Here is a 12,828-nt window from a genome sequence, read left to right on the forward strand (position 1 = left end):
TTTGCCTTTGTTCCCTTGCCTCCCTCCCCCACACTAAAGTGGAGGAGGAATTTTAAAAAAGGTACTAATTTAATACCACTCTTAGCTACCCTCACTAATTTGGGGATTCTTACCCATGTTTATTAAAAACGAGTCAACTAGCTTTATAAATATTTGTATTAAAAAAAAAAATACTGTGTTTTTTTCAGTTGAGATGACTTGCAGAAAGTCTGCTTTTGAGAAAGGCACTTCACATGAGCAAATTAGAGTGGAAATACCATTTCTGAAGCACTAGAACATCCCAGCATGCATATGAAAGGGTACAGCAGAGGGGGAGGAAAAAAATAGTGTAGTGTATTAGGTAGAGTGACATCAGCTGCTATATGAAATAAATATTATGTTAAATCTCTGTTCTTTTGGAGTTTATTACTTGCTCTCATCATAGTCCAATGTGAGTATTTCTGGTCAGAGGACCCTAATGTGGTCTTTCAGGGGCCTAGGCTGCTTTCATCTGTGGCTCCACCCTCCCCTTTGGTTACTGGAGTCCTGTCTACTCAGCTGGGATGATGTAAAGCACTAAGGTTCACACATGCAAGGGTCCAGCCTAAAAGTGATGGAATTCACTTTCATCTAAGTGCCATTAGCCAGAATTTGACCACGTGGCCAAAAAAAAAAAAAAAACCAAACCAAATCTACTGCAATAGAGTTAATTCTGACTCAGAGAGAGCCCATAGGGTTTCCAAGGCTGTCGCCTTTATGGAAGCAGACTGCCACATCTTTCTCCCATGGAGTCGCCAGTGGTTTCCAACTGCCGACCTTTCGGTTAGGAGTCCATAGCTTTAACCACACAGCTACCTAACAGCAAAAGAGCCTGGAAAGTATATGACACTTCGCAGGAAGGGAGGAGTGCTGATGGCTTGATACGCATCCACTGTCAGTGAGGTGTTCCTTCTTTATGCTTTCACCTATCATAACTAAAAGTGAAAAATATATTTCCGTAAAGGAAAACCATTGAAAAGTCTACATAGAGCAGTGGAAAGAGCACTGGACAGGGATTCAGGAAACCTGCCAGCTTTAGTTCTGATTCTGGCGCTGATTAGAATCTCCCAATGGAAGGAATTTCAAATGAGATCTATTCATTATACAAAGGAATATAAAGCCCAGGGCAGTAGCTGATTTGCTGTGATCATGCTCTGAATTACTATAATATACAATACGATGGCTTTACTTTGCGTGACACGTCAATGTTGATTGGTTTTGCCGTATTTTTTTTTGCCATGACCCCAAATTTCTTGGCCAAGTGATGAAACAAACCAGCTCTAATTAAAATTGGCTAAATCCTAGGTCATAGATTTTCTCCTACATGGTTTGAATTGCTGTATCACTAGGCTGGAAGGGATTTTGAAGTCATTTGTCCATTCTCTTACCAAACCAAAAAACAAACCCACTGCTGTGGAGTTGATTCCAACTCATAGCGACCCCATAGGGTCTCTGAGGCTGTAAATCTCTATGTTCTACAGAGTAAAACTCCCCCATAGGGTTTCTAAGGAGCTGCTGGTGGATTCGAACTATAGCTCTTAACCACTGCCCACACAGCCATCAGCTGGCCATTCCGTTTATATTGAACTCATTCTCTGGGACTCTAGGAAAATGTGTATTTCCGGGAGTCACATTGGTAAGTCCAAATAAAATCAGGATTTTGTTACTGAGTAGCCCAGCGAGAATGTATACTGGGTAGACACTTAGCAATTTTTGTTGTTACTTATCTAGTTGAGAAACTTCTACCCTGCTTTGCTCATTTTTTTTTTTCAGTGAATGGTTGTTCAATGTGACCGTATATATTTTTTTAGTATTTGTTGAGATTGATCAGCTATTTTTTTTCTCAATCTGCTAGTGTGTTGAATCACACTAACAGATTTTTCTGATGTTATAACATTCTTGATCATGATGTTTCTGCTCTGTTTGATATACTGCTCATAGAGTCCTTCAGTTTGGCAACTTAAGGCTTCATTTTTTTTCTTCAGTTCTTGCAGCTTGAGAAAAGCTGAGCATGTTCTTCCCTTTTGCTTTTCTGACTCCAGTTCCTTGCACATTTCATTATAATACTTTACTTTGTCTTCTCTAGCTGCCCTTTGAAATCATCTGTTCAGCTCTTTTCCTTCATCATTTCTTTTATTCACTTTAGCTACTCTACTTTCAAAAGCAGGTTTTAGAGTCTCTTCTGACGTCCATTTTGGTCTTTTCTTTCTTTTTAATGACCTTTTGCTTTTTTCATGTATGATGTCCTTGATGTCACCCCACAACTTGTCTGCTCTTTGGTTATTAGTGTTCAGTATGTCAAATCTATTCTTGAGATGACCTTTAAGTTCATGTGGGATATACTTGACCCAAGCCATGGTATTTTTAGTCACCTCATACGCTTGAGAAATCTGGACCATGAATAAGGAAAACTGAAGAAGAATTGATGCGTTTGAATTATGGTGTTGGTGAAGAGTATTGAATATACCATGGACTGTCTTAGAAGAAGTACAGACAGAATGCTCCTTAGAAGTCAGGATGACTAAGACTTTGAAGATTTTGTCTCATGTACTTTGGACATGTTATCAGGAGGGTCCAGTCCCTGGAGAAGGACATCATGCTTGGTGAAGTAGAGGGTCAGTGAAAAAGAGAAAGACCCTCAAAGAGATGAATTGACACAGTGACTGCAACAATGGGCTCAAACATAGCAGTGATTGTGAGGATGGCACAGGACCTGGCAGTGTTTCATTCTGTTGTACATAGAGCCACTATGATTTGGAACTAACTCAGTGACACCTAACAACAACAACAACAACAATGTACTGTTAGGCTGGTGGCACTGTGGTTAAGTGTTTGGCTCTAATCAAAAGGTTGACAGTTTGAACCCACCTAGCAACTCCATAGGAGAAAAGACCTGGTGATCTGCTCCCATAAAGACCAAGCCTAACCACCAATGACTGCCCTGATAGGGAACACAACAGAGTATCCCTGATGAAGCAGGAGAAAAGTGGAGTGCAGAACTCAAATTCTAGTAAAAAGGCCAGATTTAATGGTCTGACTGAGACTGGAGGGATCCTGGAAGACATGGCCCCTGAATTCTGTTAGCCCAGAACTGAAACCATTCCCAAAGCTAACTCTTCAGACAAAGATTAGACTGGTCTATAAGAGATAAAATGATACTCATGAGGAGAGTGTTTCTTAGTTTAAGTAGATACAGGGGACTAAATGGGCAGCTCCTGTCTGGAGGTGAGATGAGAAGGCAGAAAGGGACAGAAACTGGTTGAATGCACACAGGAAATACAGGTGGGAAGGAGGAGTATGCTGTCACATTATAGGAAGAGCAACTGGGTCCCATAACAATGTGTGTATAAATTTTTGTATGAGAAACTAACTCGAACTGTAAACGTTCACTTAAAACACAGTTAAAAAAAAAGAAAGAAAGTAGTGCTAGGAGCAGAGGGGTTCCTTTGGACCCAGGTTCCCTGAGCTGAGAAGCTCCTAGACAAGGGGAAGATGATGACGAGGATCTTCCCCCAGAGCAGACAGAGAGAGAAAGCCTTCCCCTGGAGCTGACACCCTGAATTCAGGCCTCTAACCTACTAGACTGTGAGAAAATAAACTTCTGTTTGTTAAAGCAAAAAAAGAAAAGATCACAGCCTAGGAAACCCCATTGGGCAGTTCTGTTTTGCCATACAGGGTCACTATGAGTCAGAAATTGACTCGACGGCACACAACAGCAACAACAGCAGACTTTGTTTGCTAATATTTTATTAGAATTTTTGCATCTAAGTGATAAGTGAAAGATACCTTTTTTTTTTTTTCCCCCCTTGTCTACATTGTTTGTCCAGTTTGGGTATCTTCACAAAATTAGTTGGGAAGCTTTCTCAGCTTTCTTATTCTCTGAAGCAGTTTGCGTGTAACAGAGATTGCTCCTCTCCTGGGAAGCTATCTGGGCCCAGCATGGTAGGGGTGTATGTGTATGTGTATGTGTGTGTGATGTGTAGATTTTTTACTAGGGATTTTATTTCTGTTGTTAGCTACTTGTTCTTGAGCGTTTTTTTGTCATTTGTATTTTTCTAGGAAATCGCCTCTTTAGTCTACTCGTTCATTTAGTTGCTAATAGAATCCCTTTAAGAGTTTTTAAATCTCTGCTATTCTAATAGCTATGTCCCATTTTTTTTTTCTATTATATTTTAATGCCTTCTCTTTTTCTTGGTCTTGTGGGGTTATTTGTCAGTCTTTTTCAAAGAACCAGCTTTTAGTTTTATCAGTCCTCTCAAGTTCATTAATTTTTCTCTTATTTTTACTATACTTCCTTCATTTGCTTCCTTTGAGTTTCTTATTTCTTGCCTCGATTGCTTAGCTCATCAGTTTTTCATGTTTGTTACTGTCTAATATATGCACCTAATATTCCATGATTATTCAACTAACTAATTAGCATTCCATGGGTTGTGTTTGTTCAAAGAGTTACTAAGGTACCTAATTGCACTTACTTCCCACCCATATCGCTCCATCCAGCCTACAAACGCATCACACAAGATGTGGCAGATGCCTTGTCAAAATGCCGGTGCCCTGCCTACTGCATTTTCCTGGTGTATTTATCTTAATAATCCTGGCAGAGGGAAAACGGGGGCAGGGGGTGGTCCCAATTGCCTTTAGTCCTCACCATCACTGGTTTACTGTTTAAGCATTCACAAATTATCCTTTTAGCAATTACTTACACACCATAAAAAAAAGATGCTTCTTTATTTCTCAAATATCCATAATGATTCCTGCAATTTTATTTGCGAAGTCTTTCCCTGAGCACAGATGCAGTCTGTTCCAGTTAGCTCAGGGCTCTCTTACCATCTTGGAGGTTTTTGCTCTCCTTTTCTAATAGCACCGCTGTCTTTTTCATTCAGAAATTTATATTCCTTGACAGGAAAGACCAAAATCAAATGGGATTCTGAGAACTCCTGATGTCTCTATGTCCTTTCCATTTGCTAGAAAATGAGCTAACACAGCATGTGTGTTTTGGCCTTGAAGTGTTCCGACACACTGTATTTCATATTAGTCTTCAGCTTTTCTGCTGCTTTTCCTAACAGGCCAGTGCCACCTCCTGCTTCCTGTTTGAACAGATGCATTTTAAGCTGCGTGTCATCGAAGACCTCCCAGTGTTCCTGGACTTCTCTTAACCTCTGTACTCTCAGGCTCTTTATCTCTAAAATGGCAGGGTTGGGCTGGGGTATCTGTAAGGTCCAGTCCACCCCTAAACACTGGCCTGTTCTGCTTGAAAGCAGAGTGCTTTGTTGAGCCCTGTGACTCCATCTCTGCAGCCCTTGATGCTCTCCGTGTCCCCAGAGAACCTCTTGTGCCAGCTATGAATTCTGTTTCAGAGCAGAAAAAAAGAAAGTGCCCAAGGGGAGAAATTATACTTTTTTTTTTTTTTTAATTTCTTTTCCGAAAGTAGGAAGGGGGGGTCACTTGAGGCAAAGCCTCTGTAGGTGAGCGAGGTGTGCAGCGGGGTGCGCTGGAAGGAAACCCTGTGTTAGGACCATGTGTCCCGGGTTCAGTCATTTTCCTTCATCTGTCAGTGACCAAGTGGGGGCACCCCTCATTCTCTGAGCCACAGTTTGATCTGTGACTAACCAAAAACGGAGATAAAACTATCTTTCCTTTCTAGTTAAAAGGGTCAATATAAGAGTGAAATATTAATTTGCAAAACATACGTAAACTCCCAAGTATGATACAAACTTAAAACCAGTTGCCTCAGAGTTAATTCTGACTAATGGTGACCCCACGTATGTCAGAGTAGAACTATGCTCCGTAGGTTTTTCAGTGGCTGATTTTTTGGAAGTAGATTGCCAGGTCTGTCTTCCCAGTTGCCTCTGAGTGGGCTCAAACTTCCAAATTTTTGGTTGGCAGGCGAGCAGGTTAACCATTTGCACCCCCAGGGAGTCCTTATATACAAACTTACATGCAAATGTAAACTAAAACCAAACCCCTTGCCGTGGAGTTGATTCCGACTCATAGTGACCCCGTAGGACAGAGTAGAACTGTCCCATAGGGTTTCCAAGGAGCAACTGGTAGATTCGAACTGCTGACTTTTTGGTTAGCAGCTGAGCTCTTAACCACTGCACCACCAGGGCTCCATATACAAATGTAAGGGGCTATTATTACTACAGAAATTCTTTTCTCCATTCTTTTTCCAAAGAACAAATGATAGTACAAGAAAGTTGTATACAACTTTATCTTTTGTAATCAAAATAAGAGCTTTTCAGTGGGCTTGTGTTTCTCTCTGTAACTGAATTATACAACTTTGCTGATTCTCTGCTCTATTGCATTGCATAGGAAAGCCTTGCTCCTGTATAAAACACCATTCAGACAAGAGGTATAATTGTTTTTATTATTCACATTTCATAGGGTTCTTTGTCTATTATCTGCCGTCTGCTCACTTTTCAATATTTCGTGAACCTAACTCCAGTGAGCAGTTCACTTTCATAATGGAGGTTTCCCAGTGAATGAAGTGGATGATTGTTAAAAGCAGATGATAGGCCTCTAAACAATGCGTATGCAGCCGTGAACCAAGTTTCCCCCTTAGCCAACTTGAGCCTTGCAAATCAATGGTTAAAAAGGTAACTTTCCCACCGCTCTGTGGGAAGACATCAGCACCAGATATCCTGACCACGAGAGAACTTGTCCTTGTACCCAGGAGCATGGGCAAGACACATGCTCCTTCTCAATGCCCCACAACCTGTCTGTGTGAAATAATAACTTAATATGCCATTGTAGACAGCAAATCAAGCATCTGACTAAGCTCGCTCTCTGTCTCTCTGAGTTGTCTGTTCAAAGAGAAACGCTAACTCAATGAATAGTTTCTTTATAACGTGTCACCAGTTTCTTTCATGAGACTCAAATTTTCATCTGCTTGCTGGACTCCTGCCTTAGATTTCTACAGAACTTCAAACACTTGTCTGAAATGGGGCTTTGTGTCTTCTTCCCCAGATCCTGTCTTTGGACTGTGTTCCCTAGGACCATGCTCCCATTCACCCAGCTTGGAAACTTCAACCTCTTCTTTGACAACTCCTTTCTTTCCATTCTCACTTCTCCAAGCTCAATTAGTTCCTCTTCACCTCCAAATTAGATTACTACCAGGGTCTTTGGTTTGTGTTCCTGAAAAGGTTTCCCTACTTGTAATGCCTGGCCTCTCCAGTCTGTCCTTTATGTGGCCCCAGAATTACCTGCCCCAAATGCAGGTTGGGTTATGCCACTCCTTTGTTGGTTCCCTACCGCTCACAAAGTAAATTCTATACTCGTTAGCATAGGGTTCAAAGCTGTTCACAATCGGCCCTTGTATTATTAGTTGGGAAGTATTCAACTGAAGGTAATGAGATACTGAACTAAAAGTTACTTAAATAACGAGAAACATTATCTTTCCTAACCAGGGGGAATAGGAGATAACTGGTCAAAAGGGCTCACGATCCAAGACTGATGAGTTGGTTCAGTAGCACAACACAAACACCCAGGTGCTTTTCACCTTTCTACTCTGCCATCCTGAGCATGTTGCCTTTTGTCCTTAGGCTTGCCCCTCATGAGCTCCAGATGGCTGCCACAACTCAAGATGTCTCATCCTCACTCACATCATCACGCAGGAAAAACGCATTTTCTCCTCTGCAGGAAAACCTGCCCATAAGCTCCCCAGCAGATTTCCCCTTATACCTCATTGACCCGGACTGACTCACGTACCCCTGTCTGTCAGTCACAGCAGAGGAGATGGGATTATGGTGTTTGGCTTATACCAGCTTATGTTGCCATCGAGTCAATATTGAGTCAGTTCTGACTCATGGCGGCCCCAAGGGTGTCAGAGTAAAACTCTGCTCCATGGGGTTTTCAGTGACTGATTTTTCAGAAGTAGATTGCCAGGTGTTTTTTTTTCAAGAGACCTCTGGGTGGACTCAAAACTCCAGCCTTTCAGTTAGCAGCCGACCATGTTAACCATTTGCAGCACCCAGGGAGGGACTCCTGTTTGGCTTACACAAATCAGTATTCACGTACTGAAATGACTCTGCCAGCAAGAAAGAAAGGGAGCGAGGGAGAAGATTTGGGAGTGGCTGTTGAGTGGCCACTATTCGTGTCTGCCAGGGTCGGGCCACAGCAATTAACCCCGCTCACCTACCTCACACCCCAGGCCACTGGAATTATCACCATTCTCAGAAGATATTGTGAGTTTCATATTTCCATGTACTTCTTCTTCCCTTGCCATATAGCTGGAATGCCTTCCTCTGCCTTTAGGAGCTCTTGACTCTTCACAGCCTGTGAGGTCGGAGCTTCTACTGATCCATCAGTCAGCATGGCTCATCCTCCAGGCATTGGTTCACAGTGCATCCCTCACTCCTGTTTCTTCCTGCGTTGTGTTACGATTGTGCATATGACTTGTCTTCTAGTAGTGTTTAGGAGAGCCCTAATTTGAGTCAAGGAGTCACCGGGTGGTGGAAACAGTTAATAACGGTTGGCTGCTAACTGAAAGGTTGATGATTTGAGTCCACCAAGAGGCACTTCAGAAGAAAGTCATAGTGACCTACTTCTAAAAACTCAACAGTTAAAAATCCTATGAAGCACAGTTCTACTCTGACACACATGGGATCACCATGAGTCAGAATCAACTGTACAGCAACTGCTTGGTATTTTATTCAGTCCTTTGCCTTCCCATGGCCCCCATCACAGTGCTTTGAATCGAGCAGTAATTGTTTGCTGAATTCTGACTAATATAAATTAACATTATACCTGTTTGTTTTGCAGGTCTGTGCTGCCAGCATAGTCTCTCAAGATGGTGAACAGAATGGTCTGATAGGAAGAGTGGATGAAGGTGTAGATGAATTTTTCACCAAGAGGGTGACCAGAATGGATTCTAAGTGAGTTCAGAGTCATTTTCATGAATAACAATTTAATTCACATTTAAATTACTAACAGTTAAGTTAAACTTTAGTGTTTGCTGAAGCCCATTGTTATGGGTTGAATTGTGTACCCCAAAATGTGCAGTCAACTTGGCTAGGCCATAACTCCCAGTACTGTTTGATTGTATACCATCTTGTCATCTGATATGATTTTCCTGGGTGTTGTAAATCCTGCCTCTGTGATGTTAATGAGGCAGGATTGGAGGCAGTTATGTTAATGAGGCAGGACTCAATCTACCAGATGAGGTTGTATCTTGAGTCAGTCTCTTTTGAGATGTAAAAGAAATGAGCAGAGAGACAAGGGACTTCATCCCACAAGAATGAAGAACCAGGAAGCATTTGTATCCTTTGGGCCCAGGGTCCCTGCGCTGAGAAGCTTCTAGTCAAGGGAAAGACTGATGACAAGGACTTCCTCCAGAGCCAGCAGAAGGAGAAAGCCTTCCCTGGGAGCTGGTGCCCTGAATTCAGACTTTCAGCCTCCTAGACTGTGAGAGAATAAATCTGTTTGTTAAAGCCATTCACTTGTGATATTTCTGTTATAGCAGCACTAGAAAACCATTTATATTCCTTTTTTTGTTTGTTTGTTTTAAATGGGATTTACTATTGTGATGGTTTACAAAATGTGGTCCATAGACAAGCATCATCAGTATCTCCTGGGAACAACTTAGAAATGCCCACCCTACCCAGATACTCCGGGACTGGGCACCAGCAATCTGTGTGGTTAACAGATTATGCTGAGACATGCTCAGGTTGGAGAACCACTGTACTATTATTATAAACCAGACCACAAAATGTACCACTGCCACCCCTACCCCCTGGGTATTTTTTAGGGCTTTATTACATTTACCTGTGTGATTCCATTACAGGGCACTTGTTTATAATTTGATGTGTTTGGGGGCCCTAAATCATTGCTAAGTGGCAGGACTTTGACAGTGTGAAAATTGCAGTGGTATGAGTGATGGCTGCAGAGTTGGCCTCTAAAAAGTTCTCTCTGCATTTTCTTATTACTAAAGTGGAATTTTCTTAGAAGACAATTCAATGGTATGCTGTTTTTTTTTTTTTTTTTTTTAACAGCCGTTTAACTTGAAGCACTCCAGCTGTTAAAGTATGATTTATACCAAGCGGTTTAATCCCCAACTAAATGTAGATTCATCCTAAAATACACTCTTAACATGGATTTGTGTTTTTGTGTTACTCTTCACCTTGAGATATCAAATTCAGGAACGAATTTTAAACATAAGGATAAGCCAAGGATGGGCAGGCCAGGCACAGGTAGGGGTAGAACTAGTCCATTCTATAGATTGATGTGCCTTATCTTGCCCCAGCAGGATGGTGAGGTGGAAGTAAGTTAAATTTTTATATCCATAACAGAATAACTTGCTGAATCTTACAAGCTTTAGGCCCTAATGATTTGTCTTCTGTGACACTGGCCTTGAAGCTTGCCATACGAGACTTGGCAAAATTCTGTTATCCTATCCTTCAAGATCCAACTTAAATGTCATTTGTTCTTTGAAGCTTCCCTTTGACTGTCCCTCCTCCTAAATTAATTGATCTTTCTCTGCTGCTGACTTGACACCTTTTTTTTCCCTCCTCCGCACACACCTGTTACAACACACAGAATCCTTTGAGAGTTTGTTTAGGTTTTGATTTTTTGACAGCATAAGGACTAGGTGACTGCGTTCTCAACATAAGAGATTCAGGTGAAACCAAAATAAACAGAGTAAAATGGTAAAGTCCCTCTTGGTGATTTGCCTTCAAGACTTTTTTTTTTTTTTTTCTTCTCAAACAGAATGCCATTCTTCAGCAGCAACACCTGGGTCTTATTCATCAGTATAACTTCAGTATCTAACAGAGTCTAACACACAGCATGCCCTCAGCCATTGTTGGTTGAACTAATCTTGACCTGGATCCATATAAAACCACGGGCACCGTTGTAGGTTCTCCTCTTCCTTAACTTTAGAAATGGATAGTTAGTTAGCGGGGAGGTGTGTGAGCATTCGATTTGGACCAATGTGGTGTTATACCTGCCCTGGTGTGATTTCTTCTACCCTTAATGCTACCTTCTTCTTTAATAAAGACTCTGAATAAAAGTTGGATCAATTTTATAAGGTGTAAAATCCATTTTCTACTAAGATACACTCTAGGAGGAGTCTGTCCCTGTTCCAGTGCAAAATTGTTGGAATTAGATACATCAACTTTCTTCAAATGATGAAGGATATATATTTTTTCATTTCATTTTGTTATGTAAAAAAGAAATGATTGCCAGTTTGATACGTATAGGGCTAGCCATAGGTAAAATCATTAAGTAGTACAAAGAAAGTTTGAATAATCGAAGTTGTACATAGTCATGGTATAAAATGTTACATGTTCTGTGAGGCTTTAAAACCCCCTCCTTCTCAGCCCAAAAAAGTCCCTCATTTCTTTCCCCACCCCCTATTCTCAAGAGAAAACTACTTTCAATTCTTTCAGCTATTTATTTGCTTCCATATTCCTAAATAACATGCTTTTATTGTTATTTCCTGATACTTAGTTTTAGGTAATAAATAACTGTAACTGTTGATTTCTTACTGTAGAGGATAGTGATTTAGCTCTCATATGCAGTATCCCAGAAACCCTGATGGTATAGTGGTTAAGTGCTACGGCTGCTAACCAAGAGGTCGGCAGTTCAAATCCACCAGGCACTCCTTGGAAACTCTGTGGAGCAGTTCTTCTCTATCCTATAGGATCGCTATGAGTCGAAATCAACTTGATGGCAATGGGTTTGGTTTTGGTTTTTGTGCAGTATTCCCACCAACAACCAAATACACACACACGCATTTCTGCCCACCTTCTTTATTGTTGATTGGATCAATATGTAGTGCTCACTTTATTATCACCGTGCAGATAGTGTATTATGATTATATTCCTCTCCCTATACAACTTTTTATTTTCCCTAGACTTATTAATTGGTCTCTTTTTCATTTGCCTGCTTTTCTTTATTGCTAGCACTGATTCATCCCCTAAGTCTCCAGTGAAGGTAGAACTCTCCTCTCAGTGTGTTCAGGTATTCTCAGTTTCATCTTCTTGGACACAGCTCTCTCACAGCTGTCTGGCCTGCTCCAATCTGATCTCTCAGCTGCCTCCACAGCTGCCATCCTGGGATTTCCCTTCATCATATGCTAGGGGGTTCCCTCCACGTCCTTCTGGTGTTTCCTATTTCCTTCAACCAGAGTCTTCCTCTTCCTCAATTTACTCCCTTGTTTTGGTTGAGTACCTCTTCTGCTTGCTTCCTGAGAAAGGGAGCATGGGAGGTGAATTCCTGAAACACTCAGATTTTTCATTTTGATTACGAGTGTGACTAGGTATAGAATTCTAGGTTGGAATCCACTTTACCTTAGAATTTTGAAAACTTTGCTCCATTATCTTCTAGCTTCCAGTGTTGCTAGAAGAATCCAAGGACATCTTGAGTCCTGATCCTTTGTTTGTGCCTTTTTTTCTTGTTTCTTCCTCTTCTCTAGAAGCATTTGGGATCTTTTCTTTGTCTCCAGTGTATTGAAATTTTATGATGATACGTCCTGCTTGGATTGTTTGTTTTTACCAACTAGCTGGGCACCCAGGAGCCATTTCAACCTGGGCATTCATGTCCTTTGGTTCTGGAATTTTTCTTGAATTACTCTTTCTTAATTTCTTTCCTTCTTTTTTCTCTGTACTCTTGTTGAACTTATGTTACCTAAATCATGTACTTGAACTTATGTTATCTAAATCGTATACTAATTCACCAGTTTTCTTACCTTTTCTCTCCTATTTTTCATTCTTTGTGCTTTTTTGTTTGTTTTGAGTTTTTCTTTACTTTCTGGGAGATTTCCTCAATTATATAATTCCAACTTTAAGTTTTTCATTTCTGTGGTCACATTTTTAT

General features: G+C 41.0%; 1 protein-coding gene across 7 annotated transcripts in view; it reads left to right on the plus strand.

Annotated features, from left to right (window-relative positions):
- Positions 1-12,828, plus strand: part of CARMIL1 (capping protein regulator and myosin 1 linker 1) — a 398,843-nt gene that overhangs the window by 361,946 nt on the left and 24,069 nt on the right. For all 7 annotated transcript variants that reach the window (XM_049884969.1, XM_049884962.1, XM_049884966.1 and 4 more), the window contains one exon: positions 8,776-8,888. In XM_049884969.1, the coding sequence (XP_049740926.1) occupies positions 8,776-8,888 (113 nt within the window). The remainder of the gene's footprint in view (positions 1-8,775; positions 8,889-12,828) is intronic.

The sequence above is a fragment of the Elephas maximus genome, chromosome 1 (genome assembly GCF_024166365.1).
Source record: "Elephas maximus indicus isolate mEleMax1 chromosome 1, mEleMax1 primary haplotype, whole genome shotgun sequence".
NCBI classification, from domain to species: Eukaryota; Metazoa; Chordata; class Mammalia; order Proboscidea; family Elephantidae; genus Elephas; species Elephas maximus.